Source organism: Macaca nemestrina, chromosome 4 (assembly GCF_043159975.1).
Source record: "Macaca nemestrina isolate mMacNem1 chromosome 4, mMacNem.hap1, whole genome shotgun sequence".
Classification (NCBI taxonomy): Eukaryota; Metazoa; Chordata; class Mammalia; order Primates; family Cercopithecidae; genus Macaca; species Macaca nemestrina.
Genome location: NC_092128.1, coordinates 28,864,747 through 28,888,464, shown reverse-complemented (window position 1 = coordinate 28,888,464; position 23,718 = coordinate 28,864,747). Strand labels below are relative to the sequence as shown.

The 23,718-nt window shown below is 44.3% G+C and overlaps 1 protein-coding gene across 1 annotated transcript; it reads left to right on the top strand.

Moving 5' to 3' along the window:
* The first annotated feature begins 633 nt into the window (after window positions 1–633).
* Window positions 634–23,532, top strand: LOC105471394 (carboxypeptidase A2). Its single transcript, XM_011723861.2, has 11 exons — window positions 634–729; window positions 2,948–3,029; window positions 3,688–3,822; window positions 4,716–4,811; window positions 7,108–7,209; window positions 9,231–9,329; window positions 10,715–10,825; window positions 11,907–11,997; window positions 13,540–13,739; window positions 16,173–16,257; window positions 23,295–23,532. Exons 1-11 carry the CDS (start codon window positions 653–655, stop codon window positions 23,480–23,482), a joined length of 1,266 nt encoding a protein of 421 aa, XP_011722163.1. The 5' UTR covers window positions 634–652; the 3' UTR covers window positions 23,483–23,532.
* The last annotated feature ends 186 nt before the right edge of the window (window positions 23,533–23,718 follow it).

Here is a 23,718-nt window from a genome sequence, read left to right as displayed (position 1 = left end):
AATGTCATCAGAAAGACATTTTCATTTTGGGAAAAAGCACAGAAAGAGGGATATCAATTTGGTGTAAATGCAGATGGATCACTTTTGAGACAGTGCAAAATTGAATATTAAAAGGCCTTCTGTTTTGTTTTAATATAGAATGAGGATTGGAATGGGTCACATCTACAGGGACACTCAGCAGATGTGAACTGAGTGATTGCAGTGTTTCAAGGTAAACATTATAAAAATAAACAAATGAGTAAGCTAATGGAATGTGATAGACAGGATGCCTGAGTAATTACTATAAATGCTCTGGCCTTTTTTTTTTGTCAGAGACCCAGAAAAGACTAACCTCTAGGTCTATTAATCTGGCTTCTATCGCAGGGTAGCTAGTGGCATTTTATGTTCTCAATCATACCTATACTGCCCTTGGTATGCTCTAGCAATTTTGGTCTCTTTCCATCAAAGTTTGTTATCCTAGGAACTGAAAATGTACAGATTGGTGATATCACACAGGTGGATGTCTACAACCTTGAGAATTTCACATGCAGGTGGGAATTTTCTCATGTGGGAATTCACGTGAGTTCTCAGAGGGCCAGCACATCACCCTCAGCTGCCATCCCTATAAATAAAGTTCAGGAAGGACTCTGAATTCTGGATTCCAGGAAAACCCATGGCCATGAGGTCGATCCTGTTTTTGTTTTTTGGTGCCCTTTTTGGTCATATCTACTGTCTAGAAACATTTGTGGGGTAAGTTATGCTTTCTGGTGCTTCTTTGAATTTTACTTACCTGATTGATGGAGGCTTTGATTGTTACAGAGTAAATGGGTATAAGTGTTCAGTGTTTTCAGAGTTCTCTTAGATTTGGGGATAAGTCGATAGTGGGAAAAATAGGAGTGGATGATCAAAAAAGAGATGAATGACACTTAAAGGGAAAGACAAAAGGGAAAACTGAACACACATAACCCTATTTCTCTCTGTCCTTACTCATTTTTCCCTCCAGTGATCAGACTGTAGGCTTGATAGACATCAAGGAAAATACAGCTGTGTAGCCATTTGTTTCAGGTAACTCAGCTGGTGTCAAGGCTACTCTCCCACCTCCTCCTGCTCTTCTGGGCTTTACCATTCACACTAGCCCTTGTCCCCTACCCCCCGATCTTTAGATTCAGCATCTAGGCGGTGGAACCTCATGAAGTAGAAAAGCCAGGGCTATAGATTTCAGCTCAACTCCTCCTCTCCTGGCTTTGGAGGACTCATCTTTGCTCCGAAGTACTTTGCTTCATGATTCTATGAAGGGCTTTAGGCAGCATTTTTTGAAGAGTGGTCCAGGGAACTAAGAAAACAGTCAAATAAGTTTGGTTCCAAAAAGCCACTGGTCAAATAAATGTGGGAATCAGAGGGTTAAACAAACTATAGGATTTCTAGGAGCTTTGGTTAAATCAGTGTGCATTATAAATCTATAAGAGGGGATCTAGGTTGCAGCATGTACCCTTTTTTAAAATTATCAACTACCCACTGCCTCCAGCTTTCTTTCTTTCTTTCTTTCTTTCTTTTTCTTTCTTTCTTTCTTTCTTTTTTTCTTTCTTTCTTTCTTTCTTTCTTTCTTTTCCTTCTTTCTTTCTTTCTTTCTTTCTTTCTTTCTTTCTTTCTTTCTTTCTTTCTTTCCCTCCCTCCCTCCCTCCCTCCCTCCCTCCCTCCCTCTCTCTCTTTCTTTCTTTCTTTCTTTCTTTCTTTCTTTCTTTCTTTCTTTCTTTCTTTCTCTTTCTTTCCTTCTCTCTTTCCTTCCTTCCTTCCTTCCTTCCTTCCTTCCTTCCTTCCTTCCTTCCTTCCTTCCTCCCTTCCTTCCTTCCTTCCTCCCTTCCTTCCTTCCTCCCTTCCTTCCTTCCTTCTTTTCTGTCTCTGAGTAACTCAAAGAACTACTATTCTTCAGAACACACACCAGGAAATATGAGCCTATTGTATTACTTTTCTCAGTGCCTTCCCATTTTAAAGGAGGACTCCTGGGAGTCCATGCATTAACCAAAAATAATGAGACTTAAATGGAAGAATTTTCAGACCATTTGTGGCAGATGAGCCTCAAAGAGCTCATGTTCCATCACTTCTGTATTCCACTGGAGTTCGTAGGAAATTGCATGGGGCTTGGTTTCAGAAGACCCATATTCTGGTCCCTGTACATGGTTCATTGTATTGATTCCTTCCCCACTTTACAAATGGTTGGACAATGACTTAGGAAGTCTGCCTACTTGGAGAAAGGCTAGAAGGCGAAGCTCTGTCACCAAGGGAACTCTTCGTAAAGATATGTGCTTGATTGTTTTGAGATTTCTCTTTCCTGTTCACCCTTCATTCCCTATGAAGGGTGTGTGTGTGTGTGTGTGTGTGTGTATAAAGAGAGGCACGGCACATAATTTGTCAAGGTCCCAACTATCTCTGGCCATGTCCCATGTTTGGGCCACATAAATGGAGTTTGGGGATAGAACCTTGATACATTTTCAGTTGACAAAAACAAGGAACAAACAAAACCCCCAAAACCATTAAAAACAAACCCTTAGGTCTACCCACATATGAACTGTTTCCTCTTACAAGCACCAAATTATTCCACTTTTTAAAAACTTACTTCTGAACAACAGGAACAGGCAAGTATTAAAAGCTAACACTCCACGAGCAGCAGGTGTTATTTGATTCATTAGCTAAGGGAAAGGTAACTTTAACAGCAGGCTTCCTGCTAGGAGCAGGTACACCTCTTCATTATTATTTAGATAACATTTCCTGGGAAGAAATAATGCCATTCTATCACCTTCTCATTCTGGCGATGTGGGTTTAGTATACTATTTATTAGTTTCTGGATTGTCACAGAGATTATTGACCGTTGCATTAACCTGTTATACACAGAGACTAACAGGTGCAGAAAGCAACAGGAAAGTGTCCAGGTTTTGCTTTTAAGGTCACATTTGTGGTTAATTTTCTTTAGAGACCAAGTTCTTGAGATTGTACCAAGCAATGAAGAACAAATTAAAAATCTGCTACAATTGGAGGCTCAAGAACATCTCCAGGTATTTGATCTAGTGCGAGTTTCTGTTCCCAGAATGAATACTGTTAAACATGATTGAGATCTATTTTGGACTGTATTCTGACTCCCATGACATAGTGTGAAATGCTAACTCATGCAGCTGGGTTTCTGAAAACCCGGGCTCTGGTCCCAACTACAGGATACTGGGCAAGTCACCTACCTTCCCTGTGTCTCATTTTCTCATTCAGAGTAATGGCGATAAATATATCATTCTTCTATCTCTCAGGTTTATTGTAAGAACGAAAGGAGATATCAAATGTGAAAGTTACTTTCAAAAATTAAGCACCCTTAGTGCATATTTCCCTTGTAAAATAATTTATAGTATTTATATCCTATTATTAAATGAATTGGATCACTAGAATCCCAGCTTAAAAAAACTGCCATCGTATTAATAATCTTTTCCTTCTGCCAGTTTTAATATCTAGCCATAGGGGCAGAGGAAACAATATAATGGATTTGCTGACACATGGATGTTTAAACGCCGTTGTTGCAATATCATAGTGATTTCACAATGATTCCAAAACTTGTGGGCTCAAGATAAAATTGATGCAAATTGATTTCCAGAAATCCATCAGTGCTGAACTGTCCATTCCCCAGAATAGCCCATTCATTGCCTTGGCTTGGACTTTTATCCCTTTCAGCTTGATTTTTGGAGATCACCCAGCACCCCAGGGGAGACAGCCCACATCCGAGTTCCCTTTGTCAGCGTTCAGGCAGTCAAAGCATTCTTGGAGTCCCAGGGAATTGCCTATTCCATCATGATTGAAGATGTGCAGGTAATTATGCCACGGACTCACCTTCCTGCAGCTTGCTGGGCCACATGAACGTCAGTTCAGTTCCATCTTCTTTCATGCTTGAGTACTCTCTGCAGGGAAGGGACCTGTGGGTACCACTAGGACCTTCCAGCAGTCTGGGCTCCCCTTGCAAGGTGGGTAGGAGGGCACTGTCTTTCTCTTTTTTGAATTTGGCACATGCAGAATACATGCAGAATATTGTAACAAAGAATTTAAGGGAAACGGCAAAAGAGAGGCTACAGCATGAAATATAAAGTACAAACCAAAGGGTGTTAGGCAGAAGAAGGAAAAGAAGGAGTCTCACTCTGTCACCCAGGTTGGAGTGCAGTGGCACAATCTCAGCTCACTGCAACCTCTGCCACCCAGGCTCAAGTGATTCTCCAGCCTCAGCCTCTTGAGTAGCTGGGACTACAGGCATGCACCACCACACCCAGCTAATTTTTGTATTTTTAGTAGAGGCGGGGTTTCACTATGTTGCCCAGGCTGATCTCAAACTCCTGACCTCAAGTGATCCGCCCGCCTCGGCCTCTCAAAGTGCTGGGATTACAGGAGTGAGCCACCAAGTCTAGCCTGATTTAGTTTTTGTTTAGAGGTTAACTCAGGCCCTGAGCTCCCAGAAAGGTAAGATGAGCCATAAGACCATGCTTGCAAATCCACCCTGGCACACCTGCAGCATCTGGCTGGTAGGAAGTCCCATTAATGCTCCATCCCCTTTCACAGTGGGGCCAGAATAAGGGAAAGTCATGACCTCAAAGCCTACAGGACAAGAAGAGGAAAGCTTGATACTGGGGACCCGAGTGTTACCCTTTCCTTCACAACTACAGACTGAAATACATTGCTGTAAACCAATCATAGATAGAATTGTTTTATCTTAGGTCCTGTTGGACAAAGAGAATGAAGAAATGCTTTTTAACAGGAGAAGAGAACGGAGTGGTAACTTCAATTTTGGTGCCTACCATACCCTGGAAGAGGTAGGTGTTTCAAAATGAACATTACAGAGGGGCCATTCTCTCCTCTAGGGATAAAGCTCATACTTCCACGTGGTGACTTAATGGCCTAGAAATTATTCTTCTATTATTTTCTAATTTCTCTAAGTTTCCCTAGGATTTCACAGCCAGTACCAGTGTCACTGGCTTCGCACCCACTCTTGCTTACTGTAGGAGCTGAAGTCCACTTGCTCATCTCAACGGCCACCCACTGTGGAGTGTCTAAAGGGTACCCACAAGCAGACCCCTCAGGCTGGTGATCTTGCTCTAAGCCCCCTTGCTGACTTCTGACCTGTGCTGCCCACAAAGCCAGGGAAGCCATCATGGCTGCCACTGACGATGCAATGGGGACACAAAGCCAAGTGAAAGCTGTGCTTCCGGGCTGCCACCGATGATGGAATCAGGGACCACCTTTGACGCCTCTGACTTCCATCCAAGTGTTACTGGTGGAGGGTGTCCAGGTTCTTGGCGTCTTGAACAAAGAATTGGAAAAAACGCACAAACAAAACAAGGAAGGAATGAAGCAACAAAAGCAGATATTTACTGAAAACAAAAGTATACTCCACAGGTGGGGAGCAGCCCGAGCATAGGGGCCCAAAAACCCATTACGGAATTTTCTGGGATTTAAATACCGTTTAGAGGTTTCCCATTGGTTACTTGGTGTACGCCCTATGTAAATACAGTAGTAGCCTTCGATCAGTCTGATTGGTTGCAGAAAGCAGCCAGTCAGAGGCTGAAGTGAAGTTACAAAGTTATACTCCTACGCAAATGAAGACTTGGCTTGCAACCAACCTGACTCGTTGCGGGAGGGGACCAATTAGAGGTAGTTTCAATTTTTCATCTGCCACGCCAGAAAGAGGAGGGGGGGTAGGTGCAAAGGGAGTAGCCCCTGGTCCTTTTGTTACTTGGGCATAGAAAGTTGGGGTTTGCTTTTTGATGTAGTTCTAGGGAGTCAGCCTGAATTGGCCTTAGGTTCCCTGCCTCCAGATCCTATTCTTCTGCCTCCCAGGAATGTGCTCTGTAAGACCTCATGGCAGCAAACCCTCATGGAGTCTCTGCTGTCTTTCCTGGGCTTTGTTGTTTCTGTGGAGACTATCCCCTTCCTGCATCGGCTGCTCCATGCTGCTGTGGGGATCCTGGGCAGTGCTGCATTTACCTCTGTAACACAGAGCCCTTCTCCAGGCCCACGGGAATCTATCTGCAATGACTTAAGAGTCGAGGGATGGAAAGGGGCCGGAGGGGATGGTGGTTGTAGGGCTAAGGGGTGGCATGGGGAGTAGGAAAGAGCCAGAGAAGAGGTATCTGGTAGGCACCAAGTCTCCGAGTTGGCAGTTTTTAAATGCAAAAAGCTTTAAACATTTTTTTTCTCCTAATTTATTTGATGGGAAAAGCTGATTTGACCTAAACTCATTTGGGAGCAAAATCTGACCTGAACTGCCTCACTGCTCATTTGTTTCACTGCCAGAAATATTAATGTGCTTGAATACGGAGCAACGTCCCATGTGTAATACATAATATATATTTCCTATTACCTTTCTAAAATTCTCCCCTGAAAAAAATATCTTATTTGAAATATATATGGCCTCAAGGGTTTCAGATAGGGAACTGTGGACCAGCACAGAGAATAAGGAAGAAAAGGAAGTGGAGCAAACAAGACGCCCTCCCTCCCTCCCAGACAAACTGATGTCTGTCTCCTACGGAGTGCAAATACTGGCAACAGCTGGAGGGACTGACTTCCTCCCGCTAGCTCTCCAAATGCACCCGGACACGTCTCAATCCCAGCAAGGGACATAGTTAGGGCTCCCCAGATGCACAAAATTTCAGTCGCCTTGAAAATAGGAGCTGTAGTAGCCGGTGGCCTTAGTGCGTCTGCAGCAGAAACCCCATCGTCCCCGGGCCTGATTTAGCCGGAAGACATTTTGTAGCGATCGCCTCTACATCCATTTTGGGGTTGAGGGGGCACTACCTTTTGTTTTCCTCTGCTAGCAAGGGCGAGAAACCCCACCAAAGGGCTGGGGTCGCCAAAAGCCACAGGTACCCCAGGGAAGTGTGTCATTTTGCTTTGCACAAAACTGCAAAGGGCCGGCTGGACTGCAGCCCCCGCAGACGCCGATGGACTCAGCAGCACTCAGCTGGATCCAAACCCTCCGACCCTATAGCTCGAGCCGCGCTGCCCCCTCCGCTGTGTCCCAAGGGAATGGGGAAAATCACCAGGGGATCAGATCTCATGCAACAGATGGTTCACTCGCAAATGTCTATTTATTGACTTGAAACATTTCAGATTTCCCAAGAAATGGATAACCTCGTGGCTGAGTACCCTGGTCTAGTGAGCAAAGTGAATATTGGCTCTTCTTTTGAGAAGCGGCCTTTGAACGTGCTTAAGGTACACGGTGCAGGGGCGGTTCTTCCTCTCGATGCTTCTAGAATCCCCCTCCTCCCAGGCTAGCCAACAGTCCCGGCTTGTGCTACAGAGCGGCTCCTTTTTTTATTTTTTTATTTTTTCCTCCTAACCGGTCCTTGCTGGTTTTGAGTATCCACTCCCCCACCCCCGCCCCCTTCTTTTTTTTTCTCTCTGTTCCTGCGCAAGCTGACGCAGGTCTGCAGGAGTGAATTAATGCTCGCGTCCTGAGAGATGAGCTCCCGGGGAACCGGGGCAAACGCGCCAATAGGAGCCGAGGAAGGGGGAGGTGCGGGCCGGGGGAGGTTGGGGGCTGGGGGCTGTAATTCATCAAGCTGGGAGTTCTCTGGCTCCCCTCCCCTTCTCTTTTTTTTTCTTTCCTCTTTAAACACACACACACACACACATACGCGCGCGCACACACACACACAAGCACACCAGTTAAAAAAGAAAAAGCACTAATTGCCTAAGCTGCATTTTTTCTTTTTCTTTTTCTTTTTTCTTTTTTTTGTTTTTAGTTTTTAAAGAAGAGTTCTGGTCGTATGCAGAACAACTAAACCCTAAACCGCAAAGACAAATGCCCTGAACGAAGATCTTTTGAAAAAGGATATAGACGGAAAGAGGTTAGGGTTTGACGCCATCTCGTAACCTCTGACCGTCTTTGTGCACATAATTTCAAGCTTTGCACTTTGTCCTCAAAAACAGTGAAAATTGTTTCCCCAGATTTCCTAGAAAGAGTTTGTTAAGAGAAAAAAAAAATCAAAAAGAGGTAATGTCACAACTCCTCGCTAAATTTGGAAACGTTATGGCTGGGAACCAACTGACTAACTGGGACAGATGGATTTCTCCAGAGCGTTTTTCCCAAAGCAGGCCTGAGAGGAGTGATTTGCCTGCTTTATACCACAGGGATACATTTGCTAATGTTTACCTCCCTTCTTTCTTTTTATTTCCTCTACCCGCACCCCCTGCCCACCAACTGGTCAGAAAACCCCAGTCTCTTCCACAGTGGTCTTCCCTGGCCTTCCCTTTTCCCGGGTGGTTCGGCGGTGGAAGATATTGTGTTTTTGAAAGTTCCCTGCTTTTTACGTTTGAGCTCTTTAGAGGAAAAGGCACAAAACACTTTTAACTAAAACTCTTAGAACCCATGAACTGTAATTTTTAGCAAGGATTTGCATTTCTCATTTACCTTATCTGCTGTGTTTAGAATGCAGCACAGAGATAGAAGTTGATGGTGCAAAAATAATCTTTTCCTCCCCATTTACTGATCCAATTGGCAAAGCCACTATTTCAAATAAAACTAAGTCACTTAGATTATAAAATTTAAACTCTGGAAAGTACCTCCAGAGGTTTGCTATCATGTTTTTATGAAGGTCTCAGAAGGTTATCACAAGCATTTTTATAATAAAACACTATTATTGCATACATTTGGAAAATAGAGCAACAAAAGAAACAAAAAAGAAAAAAAATCCTCATAATTCTAATCCCACAACTATGGGATAATAGCTATTAACAATCTGTTCTCCGTCTCAACAAAAAAAACAAACAGACAAACAAAAAACAATCTGTTGTATATTTTTCTACTTTTTTCTTTTCTTTTTCCTTTTCTCTCTTCCTCCTTCTCCTTTTCCTTTTTTCTCATATGTATGTGGGTATATAAATGAACTAGTTTCTTTAAAAATAAAAATGAAATCCTGTAATCCATTTTTTTTCCAATTTTCAGCATATGAAGATATTTTCCTGTCATTATCTACAATGATTTTTTACAAACATCGGAGGAGAATTGTCTATGCCCCTCAGTCTGCATTTACACTTGCATTCGAAGAAGGGGACAAAAGAAAATTCTCCTTAAATGAGAGTTAGTCGACAGCATCACTGTCTGTATTTCCTTCTCTGTTAATCACATCAAGAACAGAGAGAGGGACAAAGAAGGATGATCTGGGGTAGAGAGGAGGCAACCAGGTGCCACGGCAGTGGAGCCGTTCACGTTGCCACACTTGCTTTTGCAGTTCAGCACCGGAGGAGACAAGCCAGCTATCTGGCTGGATGCTGGGATCCATGCTCGAGAGTGGGTTACACAAGCTACGGCACTTTGGACAGCAAATAAGGTCATTTTGCCTAACATTCCTCGCTTATTTTACCTTTCTGGGGTCAGGCCCACTGAAACCCATGACAGTCCCAGTGGTCCTGATGGCTGGCGCTCTCAGCCAAAACCCCTCTCTTGTCACATGGGCTGGCAATGAACCCATCCAGCCTTTTTTGATATTGCCCCATCCAGCACCCCAGGCTCCTTCCCTTGGGCAGCCCACTGTGCGCTCTGTTAAAAGACACCACGATGTGGTGATTGCTGTTGAGTGAGAGAGAGGGGGAAAAAAAAGACTCAGTAAGCTAAAGAGATGGAACGGGTGTCCAGGGAGGACCCTTGGGAGCCAGATTTCAGCATAAGAACCGACTAGAGAAAAATCACTTTGCTGCCTGGAACCCTGAGGGCTGAGGTGTGATGTACTAGAAATTTAAAAAATCATGAAAGGGAGTCAGCTGGAAAATACAAACAGGTACAAGAAGAGTTTAACCCACAGATCCAAAGTGGAGTTGGCTAAGGGTGTTTGGGTTGTTCTGAAAATTTCCCAAATTTGATTTTGAAGGTAAGGTGTAGTAAGATCTGTCTTCCACAAGTTTGTTGGCATTAGAGTCAGGACCTGGGGCTGGGAGTGACCTAGTCTGGTATTTCTTAAGTAATTCAAAAATGACATGCTATAAATCAGAATGTTAATTCATGAGCAGAGGAAATCAATCCACATCAGATCATTCAAGCATGTGCAACCACGTGCATACCGACTGATACATTTTTCCCTTCAATTAAAATGCGGTTACCTTTAGGGTATTATGAAATGGATATTTAACAGTTGAATAATAATGCCTTAGGATGGCTGAGCACAGGAAATGAATAAATTTTAATCCGGCAGAAACTTCAACTCAACTGCAGTTGATGGCAAGTAAAAATGTAATTCCCCAAATGGAATTTAACTGGTTCTCTGTGTCTTTAGCAATGTCTCTGCATATTTAAGTAATCCAATGTTTGTTGTGAGTTCTTTTGGAAAGTTAGCCCATGTAGGGGATTAAGGAATACCAGACAAAATTTCTTTGGTGCATAGGTCCACATAAGTCACATATATCACTGCTCACTATTGCAAAATGTCTCACTGGAATGAACAGGAAGAATGTTACTGCTTTTGAAAGAGAGTAGATACATGAGATCTGATTTTTTACTCAATAGAAGTAAATTATTCTGACTAGAAGTAAAAGTATAGGCGCTAGCATATTCAACACATTAACATTGCAGGAGACCGTACTGCTGGGTACCTGGAAGACTTTCCTTGACCAATAGTGATCCCCGGTTCACATCTGGGAAAAAACCACTCCCTTACTATTCTGTCCTGTGTTCCTGACAAAAGGGGTGTGTGAGGTTGACATCTATCTTGTCTTTGCTCAGATTGCCTCTGATTATGGAAAGAACCCATCCATCACTTCCATTCTGGACACCCTGGATATCTTCCTCCTGCCAGTCACAAACCCTGATGGATACGTGTTCTCTCAAACCAAAGTAAGCCTGGATTTTTTTTCCTTCTTCAACAAAGACCTAAGGAGATATGTAGGAACTTCAAAAGTAAAATAAAAGTAATCATTCTTTTCTTGATTTACTCTAAATGGAACGCCTAATTTCTCAGTAGTCGCCCAGAAATGAGGGATAGAGAAGTGGTTATAATCACTTCTTATTCCAACGCATGATGTCTTTACATGTTGCCTCAGCCAGAGCCCATTTCAGCTGTTAGGCTGGGCTATTAGAGCTCAGTGTTCACCGTGAGTCATCTAGGAGATTTGTTCCAATTATCTCTGCGTTTTTTGTGTTAGGATTGATAGAAAAGAGGAGGCGGATGTTACCTGCTGACAATTAGATTGCAGTAGGATTTAGGTGGGCAGTACAGTGCATCTAGCATTTTACTTAAAATCTGTGGGAGAAATCCTCCGTAATATCACTAAAAGGAGTTACGTAGTTTTTCCCCCTTAAAATCTCATTACAATACACTATTGTAGCAACTGTGACCCCACATATATTCAAAATGAATGACAGCTTCAAGTTTATTTTTAGAGAGAGCTAACTACAGTAGCATTTTCAAAGACATTTTCAAAGAAACTCATACTAATACTAGTACTCATCCCATGAGATACCATATGAATCAAGGGTTCCATTGTCAAGTCTAGGAAACACCACCCACCATATCCGTTTCTTAGAAGTTCATAAAAAACAAGGCATTAACAATCCTTAGAAGTTCTGAAGAAAGTTTACCAAGTTAGCCCTATATTTTCCCCCAAATAGTCTCATCACAGGACCCTCTCTTCTGCTTTTGGTTGTTGCTGTTGGCCTTGGACAGAACTAGGGTTCCATGACACGTGTTTGGCAGGTTCATTTGAGGAGATGGGGGTGTATTCATGTCTCACTTTGGTGAAATGGCAGAGAAACTCCTAGCAGAACCTGTATGAGGACTGTCCACCACCGCCCCAACCAAGGGAAAGAAGTATCCCAGAGAACTAGGGAAACTGACAGAATTCTCAAGGAACCTTCTGATCAGGCTGAATGACCCTCTTTCTTTTTTTCCATGTGCTTTTTGGGTGGGATCTGAAAGAATCGTATGTGGCGGAAGACCCGGTCCAAGGTATCTGGAAGCCTCTGTGTTGGTGTGGATCCTAACCGGAACTGGGATGCAGGTTTTGGAGGTGAGCCCTGGGACTTGCCCCCAGGGATGGTCAACCCGTGGTCTGGCCCACAAACTGGTTCAGATGGCCCTGCAGTGCATCAGCTGGCTAAGCCCATCCAGGATTTAAGCCATTTAAAAACCTCTTTGAAAAACACTTAACTAAATTCCCTTCACAGGAGCACAGTGCTGTCACAGAGCACTGAGCAGCATTTAATATATTTTGTCTCACATCTTGGTTTTCCCACAAGCTGTTGCCCGGTTAGCCTTCTGTGCAGCCGGAGCAAGACTTTGCGCAATGGCAGGAGGACTCGGGAAGCCCTGAGCCCGCCACTAGAGGGGGTTAGGATCTATTCCAAGGAGAAGCATTACATCATCTATGGATGCTTCGAGAAAGAAAACTAAAAAGAAGTACGTACACACAGGATGAAGAAACTGACTTTCAAAACAGATTCAAATATAAAATGTGAGCTTGCTGCCCTGGCTTTGTGACAGCTCTTACATTTTGGAGTTCCGTGGCAGGCTAGTTAGGGGCTCCTTTATGCCCTCAGCCACTGGAGAAAACCCCTTATGTCTCACTAACCATAGAATTAAAAATTTTTCCCCCTCACTAGGCTATGATAAGATTGAAGTCAGGAGCTGTGTCTTTTTCACTGACGTATTCCTAACAGCTAGCACAGTGTCTGCAACGCAGAAGGCAATCACTACGTATTTGTAAGACAAATTAATTAAATAGAGTTATGGAACTAAGATAGGACATATTAGAGAACTGCTACAGGATACGGATGAGTGGCAACTTCATTCATTGCTTTTACAGTTCTTTTTTTTTTTTTTTTTTTTTTTTTAGTGTAGGGGGAAAAATAAAGCACAATACTGAGCCATGGCCCACAGTTCAATGTCAATCCTCCCCAATATTATTTTCATTAAATCATTTTAAAATAAGGTGACATTTTGTCTGTATCACATGGGGAGCCTAGGGAATCCTAACCCCTACTCATCCCCTGGAAGTTTCTCTACAATGGCCAGGCCTACAGTGGACCCATTTCAGGGGTCTTGAACCACTCTAGTTGCTGAGACAATCAAGGCCAAAGGTGGCCTTGTGAAATGTAGTCATGATTTCCTCACTGCAGAAAGGGTGTCAGAGGTTCCTTGCATTTGTGGCTTTGTGCCTTGGAATTACAGAGCATAGAATCTTCTACTCTTGGACTCTAAGAATTGGATGAGATCCCAGAAAATGAACTTGCTAAACTCCCACCCAATGCAGGAATTCCATCTATAATATTAAATCTAGCTTTTCTTCCAACAACTCCTACAGAGAGGAGATGATCTAATTAGATGGCTCTTTCTACTGTATAGAGAAACCATATTTTTTGAAGAAGAGATGTGTCCAGAATCACTTCAGTTAGGCTTTCTGACTATAACCTTTGGAAGACACTTGATCTAACACAATGACAATCTTGCCCTGACTTCCAGAGGAGAAAATTAGTGATGCATGGTGACCTCCTCCCTACAGTGTCTTCTTAGAGCTCGCTGTCCTCACTGGGCTACTTCTGCATCTCCCCAGGACCTGGAGCCAGCAGCAACCCTTGCTCTGATTCATACCATGGACCCAGTGCCAACTCTGAAGTTGAAGTGAAATCCATAGTGGACTTCATCAAGAGTCATGGAAAAGTCAAGGCCTTCGTTACCCTCCACAGCTATTCCCAGCTGCTGATGTTCCCCTACGGGTACAAATGTACCAAGCCAGATAACTCTGATGAGCTGGTGAGTTTCTGAAACTTAATTTCAGCCCAGCAACAAACGTGTGTTGTGTGGTCAAGTAAGTCTCAGGCATAAAGTCATGCCCTGAGGTGGAGGTGTACCATTACAACGATGAATGAGACATAAAGTCAGACACAGAGAAAATTATGATATGCAGCCAAAGGTTTGAAAGACTGGTTTTGAACTTTACTAAACTAAGTTTCTTTGGGAAATAGAATTCATGAAGTTATTGTTACCTTAATCTAGATGAGCAGCAGCCTGGTTTGAGCATAGATTCCCAGAACATGCTATTCCGTTGCATATGGGGGAAAAAGCCCTCGGATTTGGATATGAGACTCTTGGATTGGTAGTCAAATGCTCTAAGCTGAGCAATTCTGCTTCTCAGCAACTTGTCTTATACTTTTCTGGGGACTTTGGCTCTATGATCTACCATGATGATGCACTGGTGTATGATGTTGGGGGTAAAACACTCACTTCCCTAACTTGATACCTTCTGTCACCCTTCCTGTTTCAGGAATAAGCCAACTGGCCCCAGCCTTAGATCAGATGGTGACATCTCAGGAGGCTGTTCACAATTGAGCAAGAGCTATCCCCAGCTAAAAAGAATGTGCAAATATTTCCAATTTGGCTTTTAGGCTGGATTTGTGAAACCCATATGTTAGAAATAAGCCCAGAATTGGAACCTTTTTGTCAATTTACCTTTGAGTAGATTATTGTCGGCAGCCCCACACAGAAGTAGGCTATATTATTCCCATTCAAGTGTGCCTTTCATCTCATCAGTTAGATTTGAGCTCTGTGAGGTTTTGATGGTGAGTATTACCATTCAAGGTCATATCAGGGAAAAAGAATGTTCTAAAATGTTCTTTTTTAAGACCTAGATGACCTTAAATTATCTAAACCTGGTGCTCAAACCTCTCGCAGATAGTTAATCTAGGCTATGATTAGATGGCTTCCTGCCTTCAAGGGAGCCTATTCTGTCGGGGAAGGTTGTTAGGTTGTTAGTGTTCTTCTTTATGGAGAGCGAAATCTCTGTGTTTTTCACCCATCAGCCCTGGTTTATCATCTGGTTCTACTGAGCAAGCTTATTTCCCTTTAAGAGGTGAATCCACTATTACTTGAAGACCACCAGCCTGCTTCTTCTAGCTCTTATTTCTTCTAAATAACCTCAATTCCTTCAAGCATTCGTATTATGGGCTCAAGTTCCCTTACTATTCTGGTTGTTGTTTTCTGAATATGCTTCTTCAAGGGTGGTGTCTTAATCTGTTTGCATTGCTGTAAAGAAATATATAAGACTGGGTAATTTATTAAGGAAAAAGTTTTATTTGGATTATGATTCTGCTGGCTGGAAGATTGGGCATCTGGTGAGAGCTTCAGGCTGCTTCCCACTCATGGAAGGCAAATGGGAGCTGGTATGGTGCAGAGATCACACGGTGAGAGAGGAAGCAAGAGAGAGTGGAGAGGTGCCGGACTCTTTTTAACAACCAGCTTTCGAGGGAACTAATAGAGCAAGTACTCACTCCTAACTGTGAGGACTGCACCAAGCCATTCATGAGAGATCTATCCTCATGATCCAAACACCTCCCATTAGGCCTTGCCGCCAGTATTGGGGATGAGATTTAAATATGGGGCTTGAGGGAAATAAACATCCAAACTATAGCAGGTAGCTCCCAGAAGTGAATGTGAAATGTATGTTGTGGGTTACCCAGCACAGAGCAGAGTGTGACCATAACTACCCTCAGCCAGACCGTGCACTTCTGCAAATTCAGTTGAGGATCACATTAGTTTTTTGGCCGTAGCCCTGTAATGTTGACTCATGTCGGGCTCATTGACAAGAGTAACCCCCAGGCTCTCCAAGGATTCGACCACGCCAGCTTTCCCCCATCTGGTAATCGTACAGTTGTTTTCCTGGACCCAAGTTCAAGACCTTACATTTATCCCTGACAAGGACAGTAAAGCCTCAATCAGTCAAAATTGGAAGCCTCAAATAATGGAAAATATTTTTCTGAGCTCTACTTCTTGGAAAAAGAGACAGCCACAGGGAAATAAGCCAATGTAGGGATCTAGTAAAAGAAAAGTCAGCTTCCCACATATGTCCTGGGGTCAGTCCACATTCTCTTTAGACCCCTTAAATCTACCCTATTTCTAGCCACACCTCTCACCAGGGAGAACTGGTGGCAAAATAATGAATCCGTGAGTGTTGCAAACACCAGGATGATCAAATAGACAATGAGGACCTTCATGTTGTGTTTTCAAAGCCAATAGAAGTGAACTTGTGCTTACTTCTCAGTGAAAATGGTTGAAATAAAAAGGGTATTGTGCCTTCACCTCAATTAACTGGAGCATTAAGTTAGAGCATTCTATGTTCTGCTGTTGGGCAGCTGATCTCCCAAGAGACAAGTGTTATCTGTCTACCTTTCTTTGGTTCTCTTACTCTAGAGTGAAGTGGCCCAAAAGGCTGCCCAATCTCTGACAAGCCTGCATGGCACCAAGTACAAAGTGGGACCAATCTGCTCTGTCATCTGTAAGTATCCAGTGTGCTGGAAGTTTTTACGAATGACCCATTAAGATGGCAGGCACTGTGTGAGTTTGGGCCAAAACTTTTACATGCCTTTATTTGAAAGGGATAGGTCTTCATGCATGGAACCCAAACTTCCCCAATTTCCCTCAGTGAATCTAGTCTCTTCCATGAGATACTTACTGTGTGATGGCCGGAACAAAGGACTCCCTAAGTATATGTTTTGTGCCCTCTCCTGTGCTTGTTCAGATCCTTACAGCTCACTCTCATTCTGTAGAATTTCTTTATCTAAAAATGAGCCTTTATCAAGGCCTGGCTCTGGTTTTTTTGTTTTGTTTTGTTTTTTTTTGTTTTTTTTGAGATGGAGTCTCACTTGGTTGCCCAGGCTGGAATGCAGTGGGATGATCTCGGCTCACTGCAACCTCCACCTCCTGGGTTCAAGCGCTTCTGCTGTCTTAGCCTCCCAAGTAGCTGGGACTACAGGTGTGTGCCACCATGCCCAGCTAATTTTTGTATTTTTAATAGAGACGGAGTTTCACTATATTGGTCAGGCTGATCTCGAACTCCTGACCTCAGGTGATCTGCCCACCTCGGCCTCCCAGAGTGCTGGGATTACAGGCATGAGCCACTGTGCCTGGCCTAAGACCTGGCTGTTTTATTATCTTCCCTTTCCTGGCTAAGAGGGGTCATGCTCTTAGAATTCCATGGACTGTGGGGACAGAATGGGTGTGACTCTTGAAGAGGACCCAGGTGGTTCTGTGGATAGACTCTGTTGGCAGGCATGTGTTGATGCAGAGTATGTGAAGATGGAGGAGAAGTCAGGAATAGCGGCAGTGTGAAGAATAAGTCTAGGGAGCCTGCCATCAGACTTTCTAGGCCCTCCTCTTCCCCAATGGATTGAGATAAAACAAGAAGCGACTACAGTGCTTTGGGAAATCCCAGAGCATGCTTGTGCAGGTTCTGAGTCCTTCAAAGGCACGGTCCCTTCCTTATGGACAAAGCTGGAAACTCAGGACCACACAGTTCCATGCCCAGGAGTTCCCTAGTGCTTCCATGCCCAAGGATCCTTTGGAAACCAATGCCTTTAATAGGCACCCATTCTGTTGTTGTTGTTGTTGTTGTTGTTTTTTGGAGATGGAGTTTTGCTCTGTCACCCAGTTTGGAGTGCAGTAGCACCATCTTGGCTCACTGCAATCTCTACCTCCCAGGTTCAAGGGATTCTTGTGCCTCAGCCTCTGGAGTAGCTGGGATTACAGGCACCCGCCACCACACCCAGCTAATTTATTTATTATTTATTTATTTGTATTTTTAGTAGAGAGAGGGTTTCACCATGTTGGCCAGGCTGGTCTCAAACTCCTGACCTCAGGTGATCTGTCCGCCTCTGCCTCCCAAAGTGCCAGGATTACAGACGTGAGCCACCACGCCTGACCACCCATTCTGCTTAACAGACTTTTAAATTAAGCATCTATTATATGTTAAGCATTATGCCAAGCACTGGAGACATAATGTGCCCTCAAAGAACTCTTTAATAGAAGAGATGAACAGGAAGGCAAGTGAGCTTTTGTATTATGTGTGCAATAGTAGGGTATACATGGTACAGAAGTATGAGAAAGTCGGGGGATTTGATGGAAGCAGAAAAACTTCATGTAGGAAGAGGGTAGGGTTGTAAAGACTGATCACCAGGAAGATAGAGAAGGAGAAAAAGGATGGGGCATTCTCACAGTCAACAGCATATGCAAAGGCATAGAAGGTATAAAACTGCACGATGAGTTCTGGGAGCTACAAGGAGGTTGAGATTGCTGAAATGAAAGAGGGAGAAAGGGAGCTGGGGAAGTTCAGGGTTTTGTGTGCCATGGTAAGGAGTTTAGGTTTAACCCAGAGGATTCTAAAAGCCATTGGGGGGTTTTCAGCAGGACGGTGAGGGAATTGAGGCATTGTGTTTAGCTAAAACATAGCAGCAGTGTGGATGGAGTGATGGGGACTGCAGTAGAGACATCCCATAGGAAGAGGAGGAGGAGTTCAGGTGAGAGACGATGGCCCAAACTACAGCAGGGCCAGTGACGATGGAAGGGATTTAGGAGGTAAAGCCAAGAAGTTTTGTCATTTATTGGATGGGGAGAGATCCTCACTGAAAGTCATTGAGTGGTGCCAGTCACTGAGGGAGAAGTCCAGGAAGGTGAAAGAGGGGTGAGATCGCAAAGATAATGAGTTCAACTGTGGACATATTGAGGCTGAGCTCCTTGTAGGGTATTCAAATGGAGATGGTCTGTAGGTTTTGGACTATATGCCCTGGGATTCTGTGGAGAGAGAGATTTGGGAAGAGTTGGTATAGAGTGGGTGGTTGGACCAGTAGAGCAGGGAGAACATTTGGAGTGAGAGGAACCCTGGGCAAAGCAGGGAGCAAGGTGTTAAGCCGCAGAAGGGGTTAGCAGCAAGTCTAGGCAGAAAGGCAGAGAACCCTGGATGTCAGAAAGCAGGGGAAAAGTAATTATTGAAAAGGAGGCGGTGGTCAACAATGGTGAAGGCCATGAAAAGTCAACTAAGATAAGGACAGGACATTTTCCGCTGAATTTTCATCACTAGTTTACTGGTGACCTTTACCCAGAGCAGTTTCAGAAGAGTGGATAAGGGAAGGAGAGCAGAATGGAAGCCTTTTTTCTTTTTGAGATAAGAGATGTATTTATTGACTGTGGGAAAGAACAAATAAAGAGGGAGAAGTGGAAGATACAGGAGAGAGAAGAAATGACCAGTGCAGTGAGGTTCCAGAGCTGGGGAAAGGAGGACAGGCAGAGGTGGGCAGAAGTTATGGCTCAGGATGGAATGAGAGAAGCATGTCTTTGGATGTGTTGTGGGCTTGGATGCAGCCACAGCCATAGGAGGGGTGATGGCGGGAATCATGGGAATGCACCCTTGCTAGTCATGGTTTTCTTTTTTTGAAACAGAGTCTCGCTCTGTCACCCAGGCTGGAGTGCAGTGGTGCAATCTTGGCTCACTCCCACCTCTGCCTCCTGGCTTCAAGAGATTCTCCTGCCTCAGATTCCCAAGTAGCTGAGATTACAGGTGTGTGCCACCATGCCAGGCTAATTTTTGTATTTTTAGTATAGATGGGGTTTTGACATGTTGGCCGGGCTGGTGTTGAACTCCTGGCCTCAAGCGATCTACCCACCTTGGCCTCCCAAAGTGCTGGGATTACCGATATGTTCAGCTTTTTAAAATTAACATCATTTCCTGTATAGTTTTATGAATTTACATTCTAGTTTTTTGTTATTCCATGATGTTGCTATATCCCAATTACTGAGTCTTTGGATTGTTTCATCTTTTTGCTAAATAGTGCTACTATAAACATGTTTGTATAAACTCCTTTTTCTCTTAGATGATCTTTTTGGAGTATATTCCTGAGGCAAGATTGTCAAGTTAATTGGAATGAACAGCTTTGGCGCTCATGTTACTTTTTGTTTTTTTTTTGAGATGGAATCTTGCTCTGTCACCCAGGCTGGAGTGCAATGGCGTGATCTTGGCTCACTGCACCCTCCTCCTCCTGGGTTCAAGCAATTCTCCTGCCTCAGCCTCCCGAGTAGCTGGGATTACAGGCGTGCGCCACCATGCCTGCTAATTTTTGTATTTTTAGTAGAGATAGAGTTTCACCATATTGGTCAGGCTGGTCTCAAACTCCTGACCTCGTGATCTGCCCTCCTCAGCCTTCCAAAATGCTGGGATTACAGGGATGAGGCACCACGCCCGGCCTCTTGTTACATATTTTTTTTTTTTTTTTTTTTTTTTTGTTTTTTGAGACGGAGTCTCGCTCTGTCGCCCAGGCTGGAGTGCAGTGGCGCGATCTCGGCTCACTGCAAGCTCCGCCTCCTGGGTTTACGCCATTCTCCTGCCTCAGCCTCCTGAGTAGCTGGGACTACAGGCGCCCGCCACCGCGCCCGGCTAATTTTTTGTATTTTTAGTAGAGACGGGGTTTCACCGTGGTCTCGATCTCCTGACCTTGTGATCCGCCCACCTCGGCCTCCCAAAGTGCTGGGATTACAGGCGTGAGCCACCGCGCCCGGCTTGTTACATATTTTTAAGGCAGTTCTCTGGGAAGACTGGTTTGCTTACAGTTGCTGAGACCTTTTTAACCATGTTCTACATGGGATTGTCCTCACTTTGATCAGCGATACCCCCAGGGAGAAGGGCCTTCTGAGTGGTGGCAGTGGGGACAGAGGATGGACCCAGCTTGAGACATGATGGCAGCTTAAGACTGAGGAATGAGTGCCTTTGCTTGGCAGCTTTTGAGTGGAGGCTGGAGTTCAGAGTCTCAGCCGAATAGCATCGTGTATCCCCGAGACCCCTACATAGGTCTCAGCTATTTTATTACAAGGAATCTAGCTTTTCATCCATCTTATCTGGAGGTATTTACTAGTAAGATAGACCTTGGAAGCTGACGTTTACTATGTTTTCTTTGGTGAGGTCACAGAAATGGAAGCTATTTCCAATAAGCAGATATTGGACAGGTGTAGGATTTGCTGTATGATCTTCTGGAGCCCGACTGTGAATGGCCCGGCAAGTTCTAGCTGCATCATTGTCCACAGCTGACTCTTATCCTGGCCTCATTCCAGCTGGGACAAGTTCTGCCTCTAAGCACTAGTTTGAATTCAGCACTTTTTGCTTCCTGCCCCGGGTCAGTATGCAGCTCGGGGCAGAACACCTGCCTCACTCCACGCAAAAGGTGTCCATATGGTTGTAGTGGGTGAGGTATTTCCTGGGCAGCTTCCCATCTGGAAGGGGCTTTGAGGAGCTGTGCTATGGTAGGTGTTTGGTTCAGAAGTTGTTCTTTTTTTTTTTTTTTTAATTTTTTTTTTTTTTTGAAACAGAGTCTTGCTCTGTCACCAGGCTGGAGTGCAATGGGGCGATCTTGGCTCACTGCAGCCTCCACCTCCCAGGTTCAAGCAATTCTCCTGCCTTAACTCCCCTGAGTAGCTGGGATTACAGGCACGCACCACCATGCCTGGCTAATTTGTATTTTTTAGTAGAGGTGGGGTTTCACCATGTTGGCCAGGCTGGTCTTGAACTCCTAACCTCAGGTGATTCGCCCACCTTGGCCTCCCTAAGTGCTGGGATTACAGGCATGAGCCACTATACCTGGCCCAGAAGTTGTTCTTTGAATTCTTTCTCAGACAGGCATAGGGGGGAGAGAACACAGGGCTTGGGTACAGAGCCCCGGGTTTGAGTTATAGCACTGCCGCTTTGGAACGAAGTAGCTATGGTCCAGTCACTTATTCTCCCTTGGTTTCTTCATCTGTGAAATAGGTTGTTGAGAGGTTCAAAAGATATGTGGAATGCAAGTGTTCCCTAATTCTAAAGTACTATATAAACGTCGATTGTTCGTTTCCTGGTGAATGCTCTCCCACGGGTAACTCCAATCCTTAATGTGGCCTAACTTTTTTGATTGCATCCTGGTCATTTATTGACAATGATAGTTATGAACATAACTGACATTTATTGAATGCTTATTCTACATACGTTATCCTAGCTCCTTCACTTAATAGCTCTGTTTTTATTTTATTGTTTTATTTATTTTTTTAGAGACAGGGTCTCACTCTGCTGCCCAGGCTGGAGTACAGTGGCAGGATCATGGCTCACTGTAGCCTGGACCTCCTGGGCTCCAGCAGCCCTCCCACCTCAGCCTCCTGAGTAGCTGGGACCACAGGCATGCGATACCACACCCAGCTCATTAAAAAAAAATTTTTTTTTGTAGAGACAGGGTCTCACTATGTTGCCCAGGCTGGTCTCAAACTCCTAGGCTCAAGTGATCCTCCTGCCTTGGTCCCCTAAGTGTTGGCAGAGAGCCACGACACCTTGCCACTTAATCTCTTAATCTCAGTTTCCTCATCTGTAAAATGGGAATAATGTTAGTACCTACCTAGAGATTCATGGACCAGTTTAACATAGAGCCTAGCACATTGAGGACACAGCCAACTAATGTCATCACAACCATTATGCTATTTAATTCTCACTGCCCTGTGAAACAAGTAGTAATATCATCCCTATGTAACAGGTGAAGCATCTGGAAATAAATGACTTAGTTTAGGTCACCCAGATAATGATTTATAGGGTTGGGATTTTATCTGAGGCCAGTATTCTGTCTACAGTGGACCTCTTAGTGTGGTTGGCCGTGTCACATAGCCACACCAAAAGGTGTGAGTGGGTAATTTTGGTCCAGGGAAGATTCAGTTCAAATCAGCAACCATTTAGTATTTATTATTTACCAGGCATTAATTTCCAAGCTGCTCTGCTGGGTGAAGGCAAAGACAAAACTCATGGGAGTTGACAATATTAATTTACAAGATTAACCTCTAGCCCTATTCTTTTCTGGTACAACCTCCCTGGTCTTTCCAGCTCAATTCTTCCACCATCTGTGCCCTCGCCAAGTCCTCCTGTGACCTCTAGCTGCCCTTCCTGAGAGGGGCCACAGGGCTGGTCCATTGCTAGGCTTTTCTGAGTCATGACTGACTCATAGGTTAATGCCATCTTCCTTCATCATCTGTCACATCAGCAGGCACACAGATCTCAGGTGCACATTACTGTGTTGGCTGAACCCACCACACAGAGGTGCCGGACATGCGACTTGGTAGCAGAGCAGAGCCTGCCCCACCCTTAATGCTGAAAGTCCCCTGAGGATAGGGACCGAACCTCTTACTGCATTTATAATCCCTCCACTCCCACGAGAGAAAACCATGTCTGTACCTTCTAAAGAAGGAAGTGGTGTGGCCTACTTAAGGTGGAGAAGAGGCCACTTAGGATGGCATGGGTAAAACCAGAGGCTCCTAAGAACACCAAAGGAAGGCTCAGTTCAGTGTCCATTGAATAACACCTTTTGCTTTTCAAATTATTGTATTTTTTCATAAATGTGATCCTCTACTAAACTCTTCCCCCTCTTACAGTTCACACCTAGGGGCCTGGCTTACCTATGAAGGTAGAATTTAATATAGAGGTTCCATTGCTGTGAAGGCTGGTGGGAGTCGTGTAACTAAACTTCATTCTCATTTGCCCTTCAGACCAAGCCAGTGGAGGAAGCATTGACTGGTCCTATGATTGCGGCATCAAGTACTCATTTGCCTTTGAACTGAGAGACACAGGGCGCTATGGCTTCCTCTTGCCAGCCCATCAGATCCTTCCCACAGCTGAGGAGACCTGGCTTGGCTTGAAGGCAATTATGGAGCATGTGCGAGACCACCCCTATTAGGGCGCTGAGGAAGAAACAAGAGCCATTAAAATCTCTTTGGTTTGAAGCAACGTTGGGTTGTATTGTTTATTTTTCTAAGCCTGATCTGGGAGCACTGTTTCTCCATTTTCTGCTGCCCTTAAACACAGCAAGTCATGGCATTGTACCCCTTCATCTTTTTAAAAATCCATCCTGAGGCCAGGTGTGGTGGTTTACACCTGATATCCCAGCACTTTGGGAGGCTGAGGTGGGAGGAC